Consider the following 23093-nt stretch of genomic DNA (forward strand, 5'->3'; position numbering starts at 1 on the left):
ACAAGTATAAACATGATTGAGTATAGATTTTCAATCGAAAACAATGAGAGGATGGTAAGAAACAGCCCCTAAGGGTCCAAACAACATTGGTGCAAGGCCCAAACATGGCATTCAGCCCAATTTACAGAAATGCTTTCTAAAACATATAAGTATCAAATGGTTTCAACAAAGTATGCAACTTTACAGTTGCTACGGGACGGACCAAGTCACAAATCCCCAACAGTGCACGCCCACACGCCCGTCACTTAGCATGTGCGTCACTAAAAATAGTAGAATGATACAAAATCCGGGGTTTCATACCCTCAGGACTAGATTTACAATCGTTACTTACCTTAAACCGGTCAAATCTCTAACCCGCAATGATCTTGCCTCTGGACTCGGCCTCCAAATGCTCCAAATCTATTCACAATCAGTATAATACCATCAATATACGTTAATGGAATGAATTCCACAAGAAAAGCTTCAAAATTAAACCCAACCCGAGATTGGCTCAAAAATTGCCTGTGGGGCCCACGTCTCGGAGCCCGACAAAAGTTACAAAATCCGAAAGCCCATTCAACCACGAGTCTACCCATACCAATTTTACCAAAATCCGACCTCAACTCGACCCTCAAATCTACAAATCTTATTTCCAAATTTCTAAGTTTCAATCTCCGATTTACACCTCAAAATCATGTAATCTAGTCGGATTATTCGATGATAATTCAATATTATGGAGTAGAAATGATCACAAGGGACTTATCTCAAGTTTTCCTTGAAAATATAACAAAAATCGCCTCTCCTCAAGCTCCAATTTGTCAAAAATGGCAAATGAGACGAAGTCCCTGTTCTTATAATTCTGCCCAGACATCCTCGGTTCTGCCTCGATCTTGGCCTTCGATCGAGGTCCTCGATCCTGGTCTTCGGTCCTGCCCCTCGATCCTGGTTCTCGATCCTGGTCGTCGATTATGTCTTCGACCCGGCCTACGACCGTGACCCTCGACCCTGGGCTCGATCATGCCTTCGATCGTGGCCCTCGACTCTGGGCTCGATCATGCCTTCGATCGTGGCCCTCGACCCTGAGCTCGATCTGGGCTTCGATCGTGGCCCTCGACCCTGAGCTCGATCTGGGCTCGATTTTTGGGCAGAAGCAATTTCCAACGGAAGGAAATTGTAGCAGCTGTTCTAGTTCAATTTTTGATCCGTTAACCATCCGAAACTCACCCGAGGCCTCGGGACCTCAACCAAATATACCAACAAGTCCTAAAATATCATACGAACTTAGTCGAATCCTCAAATCACCTCAAACAACGCTAAAACCATGAATTACACCCCAATTCAAGCCTAATGAACTTTGAAATTTCTTATTTCTACAAACAACTTCGGAACCTATCAAATCACGTCCGATTGACCTCAAATTTTGCACACAAGTCCTAAATGACATAACAGAGGTATTCCAATTTTTAGAATCGTATTCCGACCCCGATATCAAAAAGTCAACCCCCCCGTCAAACTTCTCAAAAATAAAACTTTCAGCATTTCAAGCCTAATTCCTCTACGGACTTCCAAATAATATTCCGGACACGCTTCTAAGCCCAAAATCACCATACGGAGCTATTGGAATCATCAAAATTCAAATCCGAGGTCGTTTACACATAGGTCCATATCCGGTCCACTTTTCTAACTTAAAATTTTTAATTATGAGACTAAGTGTCTCATTTCACTCCGAGTTCCTTCCGGACTCGAACCAACTAACCCGATATAACATAATATAGCTGAATAACACAAAAAGAAGTAGGAATGGGGAAAACGGGGTTATAACTCTCGAAACGTCCGGCCGGGTCGTTACATCCTCCCCCTCTTAAACATCCGTTCGTCCTCGAACGAGTCTAGAAACATACCTGGAGTCTCGAATAGGCGTGGATATCTGCTCCGCATCTCCCGCTCGGTCTCCCAGGTGGCCTCCTCCACAGGCTGACCTCTCCATTGCACCTTCACTGAAGCTATTTGACCTCAACCTTCGAACCTGTCGATCCAAAATAACCACCGGCTCCACATCATAAGTCATATCACCCTCCAACTGAACCGCGCTGAAATCCAGAACATGGGACGGATCTCCAATATACTTCCGGAGCATGGAAACATGAAACACTGGATGCACACTCGACAAGCTACGTGGCAAGGCAAGCTTATAAGCCACCTCTCCTATCCTCTGAAGCACCTCAAAAGGCCCAATGAACCGGGGGTTCAACTTGCCCCTCTTCCCAAACCTCATAACACCCTTCATGGGTGATACCTTCAGCAAAACCTTCTTCCCAACCATAAAAGACACATCACGGACCTTCCTATCCGCGTAGCTCTTCTGCTTGGACTGCGCCGTGCGAAGCCGCTCCTGAATCAATTTCACCTTATCTAATGTGTCCTGGACCAAGTCTGTACCTAAGAGCCTAGCCTCACCCGGCTCAAACCATCCAACCGGAGATCTACACCTCCTCCCATACAAAGCCTCGTACAGAGCCATCTGAATACTCGACTGATAACTGTTGTTATATGCAAACTCCGCGAGTGGCAGAAACTGGTCCCATGAACCCCCAAAGTAAATGACACAAGCACGCAACATGTCCTCCAATATCTGAATACTGCGCTCGGGCTGCCCGTCCGTCTGAGGGTGAAAAGCTGTGCTTAACTCAACCTGAGTACCCAACTCTCGCTGCACGACCCTCCAAAACTGTGATGTGAACTGAGTACCCCTATCTGAAATGACGGAAACTGGGACACCATGCAGGCGAACGATCTCTCGGATGTAAATTTCAGCCAACCGCTCTGAAGAGTAAGTAGTACCAACTGGAATGAAGTGCGCGGACTTGGTCAGCCGATCCACAATAACCCAAATAGCGTCGAACTTCCTCGAAGTCCGTGGAAGCCCAACTACAAAGTCCATAGTGATCCGCTCCCACTTCCACTCTGGGATCTCTAATCTCTGAAGCAAGCCACCCGGTCTCTGATGCTCATACTTAACCTGCTGATAGTTTAGACACCGAGCCACAAACCTAACTATATCCTTCTTCATCCGCCTCCACCAATAGTGCTGCCTCAAATCCTAGTACATCTTCGTGGCACCCGGATGGATGGAATACCGCGAGCTGTGAGCCTCCTCAAGAATCAGCTCTCGAAGCCCATCTACATTAGGCACACATATCCGGCCCTGCATTCTCAGCACGCCGTCATCACCAATAGTCACATCCCTAGCATCACCTTTTCGAACCCTGTCCTGAAGAACGAGCAAGCGAGGGTCATCATACTGACGCTCCCTGATACGGTCATAAAGAGAAGACCTGGAGACCACACAAGCCAATACCCGACTAGGCTCCGAAATATCCAATCTGACAAGCTGGCCTGCTAAGATCTGAACATCTAATGCCAAAGGTCTCTCTGCTGCTGGAAGATATGCTAAACTCCCCAAACTCTCTGCCCGGCGACTCAAAGCATCGGCCACCACATTGTCCTTCCCCGGATGGTACAAAATAGTGATATCATAGTCCTTAAGAAGCTCCAACCATCTCCGCTGATGCAAATTAAGATCCTTCTGCTTTACCAAATACTGCAGGCTCCGGTGATCAGTATAGATCTCACAATGAACCCCATACAAATAATGACGCCAAATCTTCAAGGCGTGAACAATGGCTGCTAGCTCAAGATCATGGACAGGATAGTTATTCTCGTGGGTCTTCAACTGGCGCGAGGCATAGGCAATCACCCTACCCTCCTGCATCAAAACACAACCAATGCCTATCCTCGAAGCATCACAATACACGGTGTAAGAACCTGAAGCTGATGGCAGAACTAACACTGGAGCTGTGGTCAAAGCAGTCTTGAGCTTCTAAAAGCTCTCCTCACATTCATCCGACCACCTGAATGGAGCACCTTTTTGGGTCAATTTGGTCAAGGGCGATGCAATAGATGAAAATCCCTCCACAAAGCGACGGTAGTAACCCGCTAAACCAAGAAAGCTCCTAATCTCCGTGGCTGAGGACGGTCTGGGCCAACTCTGCACCGCCTCTATCTTCTTCGGATCCACCTGAATACCCTCACTGGACACCACGTGCCCCAAGAATGCTACTGAACTGAGCCAAAACTCACATTTAGAGAACTTTGCATAAAGCTTCTCCTCCCTCAATCTCTGCAATACAACCCTCAAATGCTGGGCGTGTTCTTCCTGGCTACGAGAGTACACCAGGATGTCGTCAATGAATACAACGACGAATGAGTCCAAATAGGGCTGGAATACACTGTTCATCAGATGCATGAACGCTGCTGGGGCATTGGTCAGCCCAAAAGACATCACCAAGAACTCATAATGGCCATATCGGGTCCTAAAAGCTGTTTTGAGAATATCTGAATCCCGAATCTCCAGCTGGTGATAACCGGACCTCAAATCAATCTTGGAGAACACCCTCGCTCCCTAAAGCTGGTCGAATAAATCATCAATACGAGGCAAAGGATACTTGTTCTTGACTGTGACCTTGTTCAACTGCCTGTAATCAATACACATTCTCAATGGAACCATCCTTCTTTTTCACAAATAGAACCGGTGCACCCCAAGGTGACACACTAGGCCGAATAAACCCCTTATCAAGGAGTTCCTGAAGCTGTTCTTTCAATTCCTTCAACTCCACCGGTGCCATACGATACAGTGGAATAGAAATGGGCCGAGTGCCCGGCACCAAATCAATACCAAAGTCAGTATCCTTGTCAGGCGGCATGCCCGGCAGGTCTGCAGGAAACACATCCGGAAAATCACGTACCACCAGAACAGAATCAATGACAGGAGTCTCTGCACTAACATTCCTCACAAAAGCCAAATAAGATAGGCAACCCTTCTCAACCATGCGCTGCCTTCAAATATGAAATCACCCTACTTGGTACATAATCTACAGAACCGCTCCACTCAACCCTCGGAATTCCTGGCATAGCCAACGTCACTGTCTTAACGTGACAATCTAGAACAGCATGACATGGAGATAACCAATCCATACCCAATATCACATCAAAGTCAACCATATTGAGCAACAATAGATCTACTCGGGTCTCCAGACCCCCGATAGTCACCACATGACCGATATACGCGGTCCACAATAATAGTATCGCCCACAGGAGTAGATATATGTACAGATGAAACTAAGGACTCACGAGGCATATCCAGAAAATGGGCGAAATACGAGGAAACATATGAATACGTGGAACCAGGGTCAAATAATACTGAGGCATCTCTGTGGCAAACTGAGACAATACCTGTAATCACAGCATCTGAAGCAATAACATCTGGTCTTGCAGGGAGAGCATAGAAACGGGCCTGACCACCCCCTGATCTGCCTCCCCTCTAGGGCGACCCCTAGCTGACTGACCTCCACCCCGAGCTGACTGGGTGGGTGGTGAGGTAGCTGGTGCTGTAGTCGGAGGCTGACTCATCTGCTGAGATAGACCTCCATGACGACGAGGACACTGCTTCCACATATGCCCAAGCTCCGCACACTCAAAACAACTCCCTGGTGCTGGCGGCAGAAACTGAAGGGAACCCCTAGCACCGGGATGACTGGTAGAAGAACCTGGCATGGAAGAGCTCTGAACAGGTGGAGCACGGGACGAACTCTGAACTGGAAGGGCACTAAGTGATGAGTGGCCCTGATGAGAACTGTGAGAACTATGGCCAGATGATGCACCCCGATGAAATGGCCGAGCTGACTGAGTTTGTCTGAAATGACGACCTCTACCGTGCTGGATCTGACCCCCAAAAGGAGCACCGCTGAATCCACCCTGACCACGAGGCCTCTTGGCCTCCCGCTCAACCCTTTCCTGATCGCGAGCCATCTCAATCTGCCGAGCAATGTCGATAACCTCATCAAAGGTAGCACCCGAAACCCGCTCCCTGGTCATGGGCAACTGTAGCTGATAAGTGAGGCCATCAATAAACCTCATGATCCTTTCTCTGTCCGTGGGAACCAACCAGATAGCATGGCGGGCCAACTCGGAGAACCGCATCTAATACTGCGTCACGGACATATCACCCTGGCGGAGCCGCTCAAACTGTCTACGCAGCTCCTCTCTGCGAGATCGAGGCACGAACTTCTCCAAAAAGACCAAGGAGAACTGCTGCCAAGTAAGGGGTGTTGCGCCAACAGGTGTACGCCTCTCGTAAGTCTCCCACCATCTGAGTGCAGCCCCAAAAAACTGAAAGGTAGTGAATGAGACCTCACAAGTCTCCAAGATACCAGCAATACGGAGTATCCTCTAACACCTGCCCAAAAAGTCCTTAGCATCCTCTCTCTCTGTGCCACTGAAAGGTGGTGGCTGAAGTCTCCCAAACCTCTCCAACCTACGCTGATCATCCTCAGGCATAGCAGGAATCACATAATCCTAAGCAACAGCAACCGGCTGGGCTGGTGGTAGCTCTGGTGTCTGAAGTCCCTGAATAACCTGCTCGGGTGTGCGAGCGACGTGAGTCTGAGTGCCTCCCCTGGCCTAAGAAGTGGTTGCGGCCGTCGATATAGAGACCGCCTGAGCAAGGCCAGTACACGCTGTCAGAATCTGAGATAGGGCCTCCTGAAGGCCTGGAATCACAATAGGCATATGTGGTGCCTGAGCTGGCGCATCAACAACTGGAACTTGGTCCTGATCTGGGACAACTGGTGGATTTGTAGGTACTGCCCCAACTGCTGTACGGGCTGCACCTCTGCCCCTACCACGGCCTTGGCCTCTCGCTGCCCTGGCCGGTGGTACTGGTAGCTGGCCCTCCTGACCTGTAGTACGAGTCCTCACCATCTGTGAGAGAATGAAACAACAGATGTTTAATTACTAGAATCAACAAATTCGCACGACGAGAATCCAAGAATGTGAAGTTTCCTAAAGGTTCTGCAACCTCCTGAAGATAAGTACAAACATCTCCGTACCGATCCGCAAGACTCTACTAAACCCGCTCATGACTCGTGAGACTCATGTAACCTAGGCTCTAATACCAATCTATCACGACCCAAACTAGCCTCTGTCGTGATGGCGCCTATCGTGGAACTAGGCAAGCCGACTCATTTCCAAAACAACCGATATTTTCATTTCAAAGATAATTTCAAGGTTATTTAACATAAAACCTCCATTTTAAGAGTTCAAATCAAAGAAAAACAGAAGTGCGGAAAAGAAAAGCCCGACATCGGGGTGTCACTAGTCATGAGCATCTTCTACAATCTGTCTAATAATATCAAGGCTAACTCAGCCTGGAAAATAGATAAATACAACTAGAGGAAGATAAGAGGGAGAAGGGTAGGGGCTGCGATCGCCAAACAGCTACCTTGCTATCTCCAAGAAAAATCTGCAACCAGAACACTCAATAACCGCTACCCTATCCAGCTACACCTGAATCTGCATACAAGGTGCAGGGAGTAATGTGAGTACGCCAACTCAGTAAGTAACAACAATAAATAAAGACTGAGCAGTAGTGACGAGCAATAAAGCATATAACGTTCATATCAGGAAATCTCAGTAAAATACCACATGCTTTTAAAATCAGGATTTGAATCAAACATCTCGTTTAAACCCCGTTCCAGTAAAAAAAAATCATTTAAAGATATTTTTCCAACAAAGGCTCAATGCAAAGGTGAGCAAAAATGGTGAAATCATAAACAGCCCCTCGGACAAAACATCAATCATATACAGCCCCTCGGGCAAACCTCACAGTCACTCGTGCCACTCAGGCATACCTCACAATCACTCATGCCTCCCAGTCACTCAGCACTCGGCACTCGCACTCAGTAGGTACCTGCGCTCACTGGGGTGTGTACAGACTCCGGAGGGACTCCTTCAGCCCAAGCGCTATAATCTGCACGGACAACTCACGTGCGATAATAATAAAGTATGCTGCAGGCGGGCAGCCCCGATCCACACTCATCCTCACCAATCAGGCCCCCGGCCTCACTCAGTCATAAGTATGCTGCAGGCGGGCAGCCCCGATCCACACTCATCCTCAAAAATCAGGCCCTCGGCCTCACTCAGTCATAAGTAACTCAAGCCTCTCGGGCATTTCAATAAAACAGGGCATTCGGCCCAAAACATTTATATGCATCAAAATAGAGTCATAAAACTAAGTTATGCGGTAAACAAGTATAAACATGATTGAGTATAGATTTTCAATCGAAAACAATGAGAGGATGGTAAGAAACAGCCCCTAAGGGTCCAAACAACATTGGTGCAAGGCCCAAACATGGCATTCAGCCCAATTTACAGAAATGCTTTCTAAAACATATAAGTATCAAATGGTTTCAACAAAGTATGCAACTTTACAGTTGCTACGGGACGGACCAAGTCACAAATCCCCAACAGTGCACGCCCACACGCCCGTCACTTAGCATGTGCGTCACTAAAAATAGTAGAATGATACAAAATCCGGGGTTTCATACCCTCAGGACTAGATTTACAATCGTTACTTACCTTAAACCGGTCAAATCTCTAACCCGCAATGATCTTGCCTCTGGACTCGGCCTCCAAATGCTCCAAATCTATTCACAATCAGTATAATACCATCAATATACGTTAATGGAATGAATTCCACAAGAAAAGCTTCAAAATTAAACCCAACCCGAGATTGGCTCAAAAATTGCCTGTGGGGCCCACGTCTCGGAACCCGACAAAAGTTACAAAATCCGAAAGCCCATTCAACCACGAGTCTACCCATACCAATTTTACCAAAATCCGACCTCAACTCGACCCTCAAATCTACAAATCTTATTTCCAAATTTCTAAGTTCCAATCTCCGATTTACACCTCAAAATCATGTAATCTAGTCGGATTATTCGATGATAATTCAATATTATGGAGTAGAAATGATCACAAGGGACTTACCTCAAGTTTTCCTTGAAAATATAACAAAAATCGCCTCTCCTCAAGCTCCAATTTGTCAAAAATAGCAAATGGGACGAAGTCCCTGTTCTTATAATTCTGCCCAGACATCCTCGGTTCTGCCTCGATCTTGGCCTTCGATCGAGGTCCTCGATCCTGGTCCTTGGTCCTGCCCCTCGATCCTGGTTCTCGATCCTGGCCGTCGATTATGTCTTCGACCCGGCCTATGACCGTGACCCTCGACCCTGGGCTCGATCATGCCTTCGATCGTGGCCCTCGACTCTGGGCTCGATCATGCCTTCGATCGTGGCCCTCGACCCTGAGCTCGATCTGGGCTTCGATCGTGGCCCTCGACCCTGAGCTCGATCTGGGCTCGATTTCTGGGCAGAAGCAATTTCCAACAGAAGGAAATTGTAGCAGCTGTTCTAGTTCAATTTTTGATCCGTTAACCATCCGAAACTCACCCGAGGCCCTCGGGACCTCAACCAAATATACCAACAACTCCTAAAACATCATACGAACTTAGTCGAATCCTCAAATCACCTCAAACAACGCTAAAACCATGAATTACACCCCAATTCAAGCCTAATGAACTTTAAAATTTCTAATTTCTACAAACAACTCCGGAACCTATCAAATCACGTCCGATTGACCTCAAATTTTGCACACAAGTCCTAAATGACATAACAGAGATATTCCAATTTTTAGAATCGTATTCCGACTCCGATATCAAAAAGTCAACCCCCGGTCAAACTTCTCAAAAATAAAACTTTCGGCATTTCAAGTCTAATTCCTCTACGGACTTCCAAATAATATTTCGGACACGCTCCTAAGCCCAAAATCACCATACGGAGCTATTGGAATCATCAAAATTCAAATCCGAGGTCATTTACACATATGTTCATATCCGGTCCATTTTTCTAATTTAAAATTTTTAATTATGAGACTAAGTGTCTGATTTCACTCCGAGTTCCTTCCGGACTCCATCCAACTAACCCAATATAACATAATATAGCTGAATAACACAAAAAAAAGTAGGAATGGGGAAAACGGGGTTATAACTCTCGAAACGACCGGTCGGGTCGTTATAGTTAGTTTGTTAGTTAAATAATTATATGTGAATAACCCTAATCCCATATGTAGTAGGAGTAGAACATGCCAAACTTCATCTTCAAGGTCAACGTGTAGAAAAGCATTCTTACTGTCTAGCTGATAGAGAGGCCAATGGCGAACATCCATGGATAGAAAACGGCGGACTGATGCTATCTTAGCCACGGGAGAGAAGGTATCACTGTAATCGAGCCCAAATATCTGAGTATTTCCTTGGTAACAAGACAGGCCTTAAGTCGATCAACCTTGGCATCCGGACCAACCTTGACTGCATAAACTCAACGACAACCAATAGTAGATTTACCTAATGAAAGAGGAACAAGCTCCCAAGTACCACTCGTATTTAAAGTAGATATCTTGTCAATCATAGCTTGTTGCCATCCTGGATGAGACAATGCTTCACTTGTAGAGTTAGGGATGGAAACAAAGGACAAAGAAGATATAAAAGTATAATGGGGTGATGACAGACGATGATAACTTAAACTGACATAATGGGGATTAGGATTAAATGTGGTCCATATACCTTTCCGAAGGGCAATCAGTGTACTAGGAAGATACAAGTCCGCAGTAGGAGCAGGGTCAGGTGCAGGATGTGAATCAGCTGAGCCTGATGCTGGGCGCGGACGACGATAATAAGTCAAGAGTGGTGTTCCTGTGGCTGGGGATCTAGGAGGAGCAACACTAGACTCCTCAACGGTTGGAATGGGAAAGACTTTTGTGGCGGAAGGTGAAGAAGGAGCTATAGTAAACTCCTCAAAGGTCGGTATAGGTAAGACCTCAGATATATCAAGGTTGTCAGAAGAGGTAAAGAAAGGTTTAGACTCAAAAAATGTGACATCAGCTGACATAAGTACCTACGAAGATCAGGTGAGTAACAACGATATCCCTTATGAACACGAGAATAACCAAGGAAGACACACTTGTACGAAACATGTGCTCCCCAAAACACGAGGGGAAAGAGAGTATAAGGGTGACTGAGGAAACAATATTGAATACACAATCTGATTCTGGATGGGAGATGGAGACATCCAATTAATCAAATAACAAGTTGTGAGAAATGCATCGCCACAAAAACGCAACGGAATCTGATTCAATGAGAAGTGTGCGAGCAGTCTCAATGAGGTGCCTATTCTTTCTCGCTGCAACTCCATTTTGTTGAGGGGTATAAGGACAAGAGGTCTAATGAATAATTCCTTGAGAAGTCATAAACTGCTGAAACTGAGAGGATAAATATTCTAAGGCATTATCACTGTGAAAAGTGCGAATAGAAACACCAAACTGATTTTTGATTTCAGCAGAAAAATTCTGGAATATAGAAAACAATTCATAATGATCTTTTATTAAGAAAAGCCAAGTACATCTTGAATAATCATCAATGAAACTAACAAAATAACGAAATCCCAAGGTTGAACTGACTCTACTAGGATCCCATATATCAGAATGTACTAAAGAAAAAACAGACTCTGCATGACTCTCAACACTACGAGGAAAAGAGGATCGGGTATGTTTCCTAAGCTGACACGACTCACAATTTAATATAGATAAACTAGACAAACCAGGCACCATCTTCTGAAGCTTGGATAAACTCGGATGTCCTAAACGTCTGTGAATTAGCTCTGGAGGATCCGTAACTAGACATGCCTTGAGGGGTTTGAGTGAGTTAAGGTAGTAAAGGCTTCTGATTCACGCCCTGTGCCAATCGTCTGTCCTGTACTGCGGTCCTGCATAATAAAAGAATCATCAATAAAGTATATACCACAATGGAGAGCACGAGTCAAAGGACTAACAGATGCAAGACTAAAGGGACAGCCAGGTACATAAAGAACGGAATCCAGAGTGACAGAAGATAGGGGATTAGCTTGTCCAACTGCTTTTGCTTTAGTTTGAATCCCATTGGCTAAAGTAACAGTGAGAAGAGACTGTGAATATACAATATTTGACAAAAGTGATTTATTACCAGAGATATGATCAGAAGTGACTGAGTCCATGACCTATGGTCCAAGAGTACTAGACTGGGAAACACAAGCAAAAGAATTACCAGCAACAGAATTATCAGTCTGAGCAACAAAGGCTACTTGTGGAGATGTCTGCTTACTTTCTTGGTACTGAAGGAACTCATTATATTCTCTTTCAGATAAAGAAAATCCCTGGTTACCTGTAGTCTCGGTCTGAGCAACATAAGCATTTTTTGGTGATCGACCATGTAAAGAATAGCACACTTCACGAGTGTGTCCAAGTTTATGACAATAAGAACACTTAGGTCTAGATCTTCCAAAACGACCTCCTCCTCATCTACAGTGTTTTGGATAGCGTGTGGCGACAAATAGCGATGAGGGCCCGCTTCACTGAGGCGAGAGGCGCGCAGCGAAGCGCTCGCCTTTTTGATGTGAAGCGACAATTTATACAAAAACATAAAATATTATATACATATAACTAAAAACTCAATAACAATAATATATTAATAAATATATCATTCAAAAATTAAAGACTCAATAGATAGTCATAGACTCATAGTAGATTCATAAACTAAAGTCTAATAGTCTAAAACAAGCAACGTCTATTCTTCTTCAAGATTTTCAAATTCTACAACTTCATGAATGTTAGCATTATATTGGCTATCATCTTCTTCATCCTCGGAGTTTTCATCAATTAGGGACCGGCTTGAACTTGCTACTCCCTTTCCCTTGTAACTTGAAGAACTCCCTCTAAGACCATAGATATTCTCCTCAACTCCAACCGCCATAGAAACAGTACCCCAATCAAGATCATCTCCTTCATACACTTGTTCATCTTCATGATTTTGGGGGGCTCCAGTTAACCATTCATTTGCCTCGTCAATGTTGTCCAACAAAATTGGATCAATGGTATCGCGAGCTTCATAACGTCGCCTCAATGTTCTATTGTATTTAATATACACTAGATCATTGAGACGCGATAGCTCAAGCCTATTCCTTTTCTTGGAGTGAATCTGCGCATAAGTTGTTTAGATTAATTAATCGATACTAATAATAATACAATATAAAATATATTAATATAATAAATCTACTTCTTACATGCTCAAATACGCTTCCAATTTCTCTCGCATCCAGATGCACTACAAGTTAGGCTTAGTACTTTGATGGCAAACTTTTGCAAGTTTGGAGTTTGATGTCCAAATTGCTTCCACCATTCAACTATAGAAAAATATTTTAAAAGTTAATAAATATAAATCAAATAAATTAATTTAAAGTTATAAGGATATCTATATTAAAGTTAGTTACCTGGCGACCTTATGTCTCTGGCTCTAATGGCCGCTTGTAAACCAAATAGGCCCTCTGCTTGTGAGTACCTACCAAACTCCTCCCCTATTTGATCTATCGTCGCTGAATTAGGGACCAACTTCTCAAGACATGCATGGTATCCAATCCACACCTCTGAAGCCAAAGTTTCATCTCTAGTGTTCTTGTAAAATAATCCCGGGTTCAGAAGATGGCCTGCTGCATGCAAAGGTCGATGGAGTTGATTCTCCCACCTGATATCAATTATCTCAAAAACTTTCTCATATTTTCTAACATCTCCCTCAAATGACGCTGCAATAGTCTCTTTGGCTCTATCCATAGCCTCATAAAGATAGCCCATTGGTGGTTTTCTCTCCCCATCCACCATACGAAGTACCTTAATCAAAGGACCACCAACTTTAAGAGCCCGAACGACGTCATTCCAGAATGATGGAGAAATAAGAACTTTGGCAGTTTCTTTTCCCGCAACTTCCTTTGCATATCTATTATCTTTCCATTCATTTGAAAGAACTAGCTTTCTCAATTTTTTCTTTTACAAGTAAAAACTATGCAAAGTTAAGAAAGCCGTTGCAAATCTAGTCTTGGCCGGTCTCACCAAATTTCTTTCATTTGTGAATTTCCTCATCAAATTCAACAACAACGGCCTCTGACTGATGTAAGAATATACCCTGACGGCCTTAGTGAAAACTGTAAAAGTAACAATAACAATTTTATAGTTAATACTTAATAGGATAGGACATAAGTATCAATAACTATATTAAAGTTACCTGAAGCATATGGGTTTTCCTTGAATATGTCACCAAACATCAAGTTGATACAATGGGCAGCACATGGAGTCCAATAAATGTGTGGATACATAGCTTCCATCATCCTACCCGCACTAACATTCTCACTAGCATTATCTGTAACAATTTGTACAACATTTTCCTTTCCAATTTTATCAATAGTCTTTCTAAACAAGCTGTACATTTTGCTTCCATCCGTAGAAGAGTTGCTAGCATCGTGAGATTCAAGAAAAACACTCCCTCTTGGAGAGTTCACCAACACATTTATGATCATTTTTCCATTCCGTGCTGTCCATTTATCCATCATAATGGAACATCCAAACTTGTTCCATTCCACTTTATGCTCCTCAATAATTTGGTCTATCTTCTTCACCTCTTTTTTAAGATGAGTTACTCTAACTTCATGATAGCTAGGAGGCTTCATTCCTGGGCCATATTGTCCTACAGCTTCAATGAATTTATCAAAAGTTTTGTAGTTAACACAGTTGAAAGGAAGCCCTGCATCATAAATCCATGCTGCAAAGGCACTTACGGCGCGGTCTCTCAAAATCTTCTTGGCTTCTAAACCTAGACCTTCTTCACCTTTTCCCTTTTCTTGTTGTTTTGCCGAGAAATAAAGATTGAGAGGACCTTTTGTCACTGTACGTGCCGTCGTGGATGACCCACTAGAACTATTTGAAGATATCTTATGAGTTTTTTTGGGGGGGAGGTCTCATTTCACCATCTTCATCCATTTCATCATCTTCATCAATTAGATTCACCGATGCTTCAAAATTCATTTGAGTTCTTGTCACATTTTTCTTATCAACAAACGCTTTTACTTCCTCCCTAACCTCGGGCGGACAAAGGGGACATTGTACTACATTTTTAAATCCACCTATCAAATGTTGCTTGTGACGAGTTATCCCACCATTATATGTTTTTTCACAAAATACACATTTAATTGCGGATCTTGATGAGCCTTGTATAGCATAATTCCAAGCTATATCATTTCGTTTATTACTATCGGATGACATTTCAACGCTGTTTTATTGAAAAAAAAATTATCAAATCAATATGCAATTAATTCTACTCTATAAGAGACTATAAGTCAATAATTGAAAAAAAAAAAAAAAAGGGGGCCTGAAAGAAACAGAAAGTTTGTTAAGAGAAGAAGCAATCTCTGTTATTTTGCAAAAACAGGGCTTCGAAACAACCTCTGTAATTTTGCAAAAACAGAGCTTCAAAACCTCTGTTATTTTGCCAAAACAGAACCAAAAAAAATAGAGCACAAAAACAGACCTCTCTTTCTGTTAAGAGAAGAAGAAACCTCTGTATTTTGCTCGAAAAATAGAGCAGAAAACAGACCTCTGTTTCTGTTCTTTTCGACAAAAAACAGAGGAAAAAAAATAGAAAGAAGAAGAAGAAGAAGAAGGAGAAAGGAGAAAGAAGAAAGAAGAAAGAAAAAAGAAGAAAGAAGAAGAAGTAACCTCTGTATTTTGCTCGAAAAATAGAGCAGAAAACAGACCTCTGTTTCTGTTCTTTTCGACAAAAAACAGAGGAAAAAAATAGAAAGAAGAAGAAGAAGAAGAAAGAAGAAAGGAGAAGAAGCATACCTGGACTTTCAATGGCTGGAACCTCAAGCTTCTGAAAGAAGAAGACGATGGCTCGCGAGTTCAGAACGTCAAAGTCTCAAAGAAGCTCTGTTGTTTTGTTCAAGTTGAAGAAGATATGTTGTCAAGCCCTAATCACGACCCTTTTTGTTGAGTCTTTGCTTTTTTTCTTCTTTTTTTTTAAAAAAAACAAAAGGCGACGCTATGGTCGCTTCTCGCGACACTGTCGCCTCTCGCCACGCAGGCAGAGGCGAGCGCTATTTCGAAACGCAACGCAACAGAGGCTCTGTGGCGATACTGTCTCGCCTCGCCTCGCCTCACGCTATTAGCGCTGAGGCGAGCGCTATTTATAACACTGCTCGTCTATTTTCCATAGTTTGAGATGCCCGATTTTTCACTTTGGGATGCGAAAATAGAGGAGTCAAGGGTATGTGATGAGATCACAGTCAAGGGTCTGTGATGAGATCACAGTCAAGGGTCTGTGATGAGATCACTGGGTGACTTGGTGCTGCAGCAAGGCGAAGTAATTGAGAGAATAATTCATCAACTATAGGGACAGTCGGACTAGCCAAAATCTGGTCACCTACTGAATCAAGGTCATTAGGAAATCCACTGAGTGTAACAACTAGAAACATCTTCTGTCGTTGCTCTTGTTGCTTTTCAATACTAGCAGAAACTGTCATCGGCTTCTCAAATTCTTCCATGACTGCATGTACTTGTCCCAAGTAAGTAGACATATTTGATTCCTGTTTCTTCAAGCTTGTCATTCGCAATATCACATCATAGAAACGAGATATGTCATTAGTGTATAAAGTACGAACCTTTCCCAAACTAAATAACATGCATGGAATGGGTGAAACAAAGGCATCAATTTGGAATCAATAGATCGCCACAGGATACTACATAACTGAGCATCGATCTTTTTCCACTGTGCTTTGGCCTTTTCATCTCCCTCACTAGCCTTTTTGGTTAAGTGGTCTTGAACACCTTGACCCTTGCACCACAACTCAACAAAGGAAGCCCAAGCTAAGTAGTTTGAACTTCCCATTAAGGGTTCCAAAGTAATCATGAAGCTTGAATTTGCAGAACCTCTGAACCAGTGCTTTTAGAAACAAAATACATCAATTCCCAAAGATATAGTTGGATTGGAGAGAAGTCTAGAAACATGTAATAAAAATAATCAACTGTATCTTGTTGAAACAGGACTTTTCTGCCGGAAAAAATTGAAAGTGATCGGAATAAAAATAAAATATAATGGATAGGCTCGGAATTGACAGTCGAACACACTGTCCAAAAGAACTTTCGTCAAAAACTGACTGGAACACAATCCACGCGCCGGCGCTTGTGACAGACGCGCCGCCGGCGTCAGATATTCAACGCGCGCGTGACGACGCGTGCTAGGGTTTCTGCCGGGGTGGTTTCTTGGGGTTTGGTCGCCGGAGCCTTTTGAGTATGTTGGTGGTGTTGGTTTTAGCACAACACTCACCAATAGGGAGGTGACGCAATCGGATCTGGAAAAAGTCGCCGGAAATTGATGTACAACGACTGTCCGACCTTTCCGGAGTTTCTCACCGATACTCTGATACCATGTGAGAATTAATAAGTCCGACAATTATATTATTAATGTATTGACAATGATACAATGAGTCCTATATATAATACATGTTCTACTCCTACTACATATGGGATTAGGGTTATATACATATAACTATTTAACGAACAAATTAACACAGGTAGCAGTTAATACCAACCCATAAACCTTACCAACTCGAAACAAGTAAAAATGTTGTTGTCTCTGTCAATGCGGCTAGTTCAGATGATAATCTCTACTTGATAATCAAATTGAATAATAAAATAGGACGTTATGTAGCCTCCTCAAAAAGTTATTTTTTAAATATATAGTAGAGAATTTGGCTGCCTTATATTCTGTTATATTTGTCTTTGGAAGTTCTTGTCAGCTTGGTTCTAATCATGGATTCTCTACTTTAGCTGTCGATTTTACAACTGGAGATGATCCATGGCCCAATTTTAAGTTGCAAAAAGAGTTCAATGCACCAGGGAAATCACCACCTCTTTCTACGTTAGTGTCTTTTTGTTTGCTCCTTTCTTATCAAGCCATCAGCTGCTATAGGTGATGTTGATAGGTTTTGGTATTTAGGGAGTTCTACACTGGATGGCTCACGCACTGGGGAGAGTTTGTTGCAAATACTGATGCAACTGTTACAGCAACTTACTTAGAACGGATCTTGTCAAGAAATGGATCAGCTGTGCTCTACGTGAGTTCCAATTCTGCTGTTTATGGTGACATATCATTACTTGATACCAAGCTGATATATACTCTTTTCTCCTAGATGGCGCATGGTGGAACAAATTTTGGGTTTTATAGTGGTGCAAATACTGGTGCAGACGAGTCTGATTACAAACCTGATCTTACATCCTATGATTATGTGAGGAAATTTCTGATATTTTTCATTAAAGTTTCTTGCTCTATCATAGTAATGAAACTAAAGACCTTGTCCAGGATGCACCTATCAAAGAATCTGGCGACATTGACAATCCAAAATACCAAGGTGTACTAATCTGAATATATACCTGTTCTCTTGTTGTAATTTTATCATGGCAAAGTTTTTCCTTTGCCATCTGTTATCTTATTATGGAACCTTTTCTTTGAAGTTTTTGTTTATCTTTTGTTTGTCCCTTTCCATGGAACTTCCTACTGGTGGAAGGTCAGAAATTTTCAAGATTAGAGGATTGAGGGGGTGTAAGACCTTTTTCTTTTCAGTCTGGACTCTTATTCCTGTTTTTCTTTTCTTCTTTACTTTTTTCCTTGGTAGGGGGGAGGGTGTATTGTTTGTTAAATAGAAGGAAGAAACACTTTTAATTCCATGGACAAAGAAAAAGTCCTGGAAAGTGAATGATGACTATTTTTGCTCTCTCAAATGATCAAATTGTTTTATATCTCATCAAGTGTTTCCTCTTAGTAGTGTAACCAAAGCTCAGAAGACTTGACAGAAGTATTTCTTTGCATTCCATTCCCTTGTTCAGTGCACTCCCGGTAAATTGTGTGACATATCCTACGTATGTGAGAGATTAAGAATCAGTCCATCATGTAATGCTACACTATGAACTTGCAAGAGAAATATGGCATATGTGCCTAACTTTATTGGCTTGACTAGAGTATGTCACTTATGAGAGGACTCAAAAGGTCCAAATCAGAACTTCCTTAGAACATTGTTTGGAGCAAAGATGGAAAAAATAGTAGATGTCTCTTTAGAATATTTGGGCTCATTGACACCCACCTATGTGGCCTAGCCGTCAATGAAGTGGGATGAGAACCATCGGAGCTGCGGTTCAAATCCCAGCAAGGCAACAATTGTTAGGTGATTTATTCCCATCTGCTTAAGTCTTGGCGGGCAGAGTTACCAGGCACGCGCTGGTGGGAGTTAATAGGTAACTGGTGGAATAGTCTAAATGCACATAAATTGGTCAGGACACCATTGTTATACAACAACATACCCAGTATATTCCCACATGTGGGCAGGACATAAAATAAAAATAAAAAATTTTTTTGGGCTCGTTGCAGCTTCAACTTTTGTCCATAAATCTGAAGTAAGAACCAGTTTTCTGTCTTACTTAAGTGATCAAAACCATATCACTTTAATGAAAAGCAAATTTCAGTTATAAGCTTTAATCATTTTCTAACCTTATGATAATATTTTCCATCTCCAACTAATTGGTTAAAGATACTTTTGTTAGCTACTTCATTATCTTTCATTAATCAACTTTCAGCTCTTCGGAGGGTGATTGCTAAATATACTGCAGCGCCTCTTGCCTCAGTTCCTCCCAATAATGAAAAGAAAGCATATGGCCTTATTAAGTTGCAGAAGACTAAATCTCTGTTCAACATAATTGATACTAAATACTTTGATGGTGTCACTGAATCTGAAGACCCACTTGCAATGGAGTCTTTGGGTCAGGTATAACATACTCTTATCATGGATGCATGTTTCATAGTTCTGAGTTATTAAAGTGCCTGATTGATATGATCCACCTATTTTAATGTTTTTTCTTGTTCAGATGTTTGGCTTCATGTTTTATGTTTCTGATTACAAAGCAAAAGCTAATGGAAATTTGTTGTTCATACCAAAGGTAAGTGGTTTTGTCATATAACTGGAAAGTTTCCGTTATGTCTGTCTGTTTCCTTATTTCATTTAATTAGTACTGGTAAAAGGTTTTCAGTTAAACAACTGTAGTTCTTTTCTACTTCCACTTTGGAAATTCACTGATGTGATTAGAGCTATCCCTTTGTGTGTCATTGGTGCAGGTATTAACTGAATTTCATCTCCTTACTAAGAAGCTATATCTCTGTGCAATTGAATAATATCTTCAATATAATTTGGCCATCGTGTAATATGCCTGCTAGCTCAGCCTAGCCGATTGCTGGGGCTTACCGTGTGTTAACCTCTTTGGGCTTTGGTCTGAGCTTGTCAATTTTTTCTTTCGAAAGGAAATGACATTTGATTTACGGCTATGTTTGTTTTTGCGCTTATGTCACTGTTATTGTACAAAGGAGTGTCTTAATATAATTTTGCAGGTGCATGACAGGGGGCAAGTATTCATTTCATGCCCTTCAGACAACAATGAAGAAATTCCAAAATATGTAGGCACTATAGCTAGATGGTCTAATACTCCAATCAGGCTTCCTCATACTCCATGTTCTTCTGGTAGCAAAATTTATATACTGGTACGTAGTACTCGCTGTTCGTCATGTCTAGCAATGCTTTTGAGTTATGCTGTGATCCTTTCTGGAGATGCACCTTACTATGAATTCCGAAGATGGAAGTTTTCATTGATTTTGATAAAATTTTAAGCAACTTCTTTCTGAAAATTAAGGGCATGGATCACAATTACTGCTTCTACTTCTCTTTTTTACAGGGTTGTAATGAAAATAGGGTGTTCCTATTTAGAAATGGTATACATTAAAGAAGAAGTTACAAAGAGCACTTCATATATGTAGTTTTTGTTCAATCACTAAATGCATATTCTTGTGTGCTCCTAATATAAAACAGAACAACAACACGGTCCACAGGACTCGTAAGAATGCCTTTTACGTACATATTCGGTATTTCCTTTTTATTGCCAACTTGTGCTCTTCTGCTTTGATATACCCATATTATGAAGATGTATGAGGAATAAAAATAGGGTGAAATACTTTATTACTTCCCGACATTCCTCATCCTAGCACCTTTCTCGTTAAACGTTTTCTTGAATCAATTTACCCCTAAACTCTTAAAAACCAGCTTTTGCACAGCTCTCCTTAAGTTTTCAGTGAAGTGGTTGACAGAAGAAAGTCCTTTTCATTTCTATCTCTTCTCCTTTTTGGAGTCCTCAGCGTGTTCCCTAATGAATTCTACTAATATTATCAGAACAACAAAAAGGAAAAGGATCTATTTTCAAAAAATTCTATTGTCTTTGTTGAAACTTGTAAGATAAATTAATATGAGGGATCCTACTTCCAGTATTTTTTTTTGTAGTATTTTCTTTCATTCCCAAATTTCCCTATTTATTGCTTTCCTGCTTTCTACGCATTTGTTCCTTATGTTTAGTGGTTATGAAGCAAAAAGAAAGGAAGAAACTAATTGTTTGTGGAAGGAGATTCCAGCCGGGGGGTCGGGGACGGGGTTCGTGAATATGGTGGAAAAAGAAGAAAATAAAGGAAAACAGAGCTTGGAGACCTAAAGAGGGGGGGGGGGGGGCACTGTATTGGGGAAAGGAGGAAGAGGGGAAGGGGAGATGAAGCAATGAAAAGAACAAGAAGAAACAAGAGAGGGTAGAGGCTGGGTGTAGGAGTTGGGGAATGAGAAAAAAGAAAAGAGGAAATGTTTGGTCCATAACATGGAATGATAATGTTTACTGTTCAACTATACAGGAAGAGAACTCAAACGAAAAGGAGCAACTGCATAGTCTCTGTGACGGGCATTTCTCCTAAAAGGAAAAAGGAAAAAAGAAAATGCACTAACCGTATCATTCTTAATAGGAATTGCCATATCCAGTAGTTTGTACACTTTTCAGTTTGCTACTCATGAATGATGAAAGTAAATCTCATCTTTCTAACTTGTGATTATTTTTGTTTTACAGGTAGAAAATATGGGGCGTATAAACTATGGGCAATATATTTTTGACAAGAAGGTAAGTTAAGAGTTGATCTGCATTAACTTCTGTTGTCCTCTGAGGTATTGCGGGCACATTTTACACATGAATTCTGGGAAGCAGTTCTAAACTTGTGTACGTCTGCATAAATGAAAGTCTTTAGACTGAATAGTCATCATAAAAGTCTTGTGAGATGTTACCTCAGGTAGAGAAAAGATGGATAAAAGTCTGGTAGATACTTCTTCAAAGGTAAGATTAGTTAGACTAGCAAGAATTTGATCTCGAACTAATAGAATCTTGGAAAAATTGACCTTGGATTTAACTTGACTCAATAATCTAACTCATGAGGTGAGAATTGTCCAAGACCATATAACGAGATTATAACCATACCTCAACAAATGTTGGACTCTTAACACCCCCTGTACGTCCAGGTTGGACATCTAGAGTGTGGATGACATAACATAGGAGCTCAACATTGAGTAACCCATTGTTAGGAATGGATCCTGGCTTCGGTACCATGTTAAGAAAATGGACCTGGGTCGAAGTATAACTCAACCCCTAAGGGGTAGCTCGTGAGGCGAGAATTGTCCAAGATCATATAAGGATATTGCAGTTCATACTCTCAAGTCTCAACTAATGTGAGACTATATAAAACCATATACTTTACAAGAATAATGTAGTGTTTTTGCCATTCCTCTATAGGTTCACTTGATCTACCTCAGCACATTTTCCTGTCATTTATTAGTTTTAAATTGTTTTTTCCCTTCTCCTTTTTTGGTTTCCTCTCCTCTTTTCTGTCTTCTTCCTCAATCACAATGGTGTAAACTGTGTACTTGCTTTGCAGGGTATACTGTCTCCTGTTTATTTAGATGGCGAGCCGCTGCATAAGTGGAAAATGTTGCCTATTCCTTTTCACAACCTGAATGAGGATCAACAGATTAATTCTGTTATTTCAGATGCATACACCAACCTTGGAAGTTCTGTGCGGAAGAATCTGAAAAATAGAATAAGTAAGTTTGGATTCAGTAATAAAACTGTGTGTGCAAGTGGTCCTACAGTTGGTTGATTCATCAGAGTGCAAGAGTATAGGGGATAATGACACTATTCATTCTTTCGCAGTTTATCATCCAGAGCCAGCTTTCTACGCTGGTCATCTTACAGTTGATGAAGTGAAAGACACTTTTTTGTCATTTCGTGGCTGGAGTAAAGGGGTTGCATTTATCAATGGATATAATATAGGACGATTTTGGCCGGTAAAATTTGCTTTTTTTATTTCTGTAGGTATTTCTTTTTAGTGGTCAGATAATAAAATCCTG

The 23093-nt window shown here is 41.9% G+C and overlaps 3 protein-coding genes across 4 annotated transcripts in view; 1 reads left to right on the forward strand and 2 right to left on the reverse strand.

Annotated features, from left to right (window-relative positions):
- LOC104114898 (beta-galactosidase 17) overlaps positions 1-23093 on the forward strand; it is a 39693-nt gene that overhangs the window by 15763 nt on the left and 837 nt on the right. For both annotated transcript variants that reach the window (XM_070177801.1, XM_070177800.1), the window contains exons 8-17: positions 17617-17707; positions 17786-17903; positions 17979-18074; positions 18149-18197; positions 19417-19604; positions 19705-19776; positions 20222-20371; positions 21766-21816; positions 22622-22787; positions 22897-23030. In XM_070177801.1, the coding sequence (XP_070033902.1) occupies positions 17617-17707; positions 17786-17903; positions 17979-18074; positions 18149-18197; positions 19417-19604; positions 19705-19776; positions 20222-20371; positions 21766-21816; positions 22622-22787; positions 22897-23030 (1115 nt within the window). The remainder of the gene's footprint in view (positions 1-17616; positions 17708-17785; positions 17904-17978; positions 18075-18148; positions 18198-19416; positions 19605-19704; positions 19777-20221; positions 20372-21765; positions 21817-22621; positions 22788-22896; positions 23031-23093) is intronic.
- Positions 12403-13765, reverse strand: LOC138893410 (uncharacterized). The gene is made up of 3 exons (XM_070177802.1): positions 13233-13765; positions 13026-13145; positions 12403-12940 (listed from the first exon to the last, which is right to left on the reverse strand). The coding sequence occupies exons 1-2, from the start codon at positions 13615-13617 to the stop codon at positions 13030-13032; spliced, it is 501 nt and encodes a 166-aa protein (XP_070033903.1). The 5' UTR covers positions 13618-13765; the 3' UTR covers positions 12403-12940; positions 13026-13029.
- LOC138893454 (uncharacterized) lies at positions 13783-15947 on the reverse strand. Its single transcript, XM_070178062.1, has 3 exons — positions 15631-15947; positions 14018-15058; positions 13783-13937 (listed from the first exon to the last, which is right to left on the reverse strand). The coding sequence occupies exons 2-3, from the start codon at positions 14457-14459 to the stop codon at positions 13783-13785; spliced, it is 597 nt and encodes a 198-aa protein (XP_070034163.1). The 5' UTR covers positions 14460-15058; positions 15631-15947.

The sequence above is a fragment of the Nicotiana tomentosiformis genome, chromosome 6, assembly GCF_000390325.3.
Source record: "Nicotiana tomentosiformis chromosome 6, ASM39032v3, whole genome shotgun sequence".
NCBI lineage: Eukaryota > Viridiplantae > Streptophyta > Magnoliopsida > Solanales > Solanaceae > Nicotiana > Nicotiana tomentosiformis.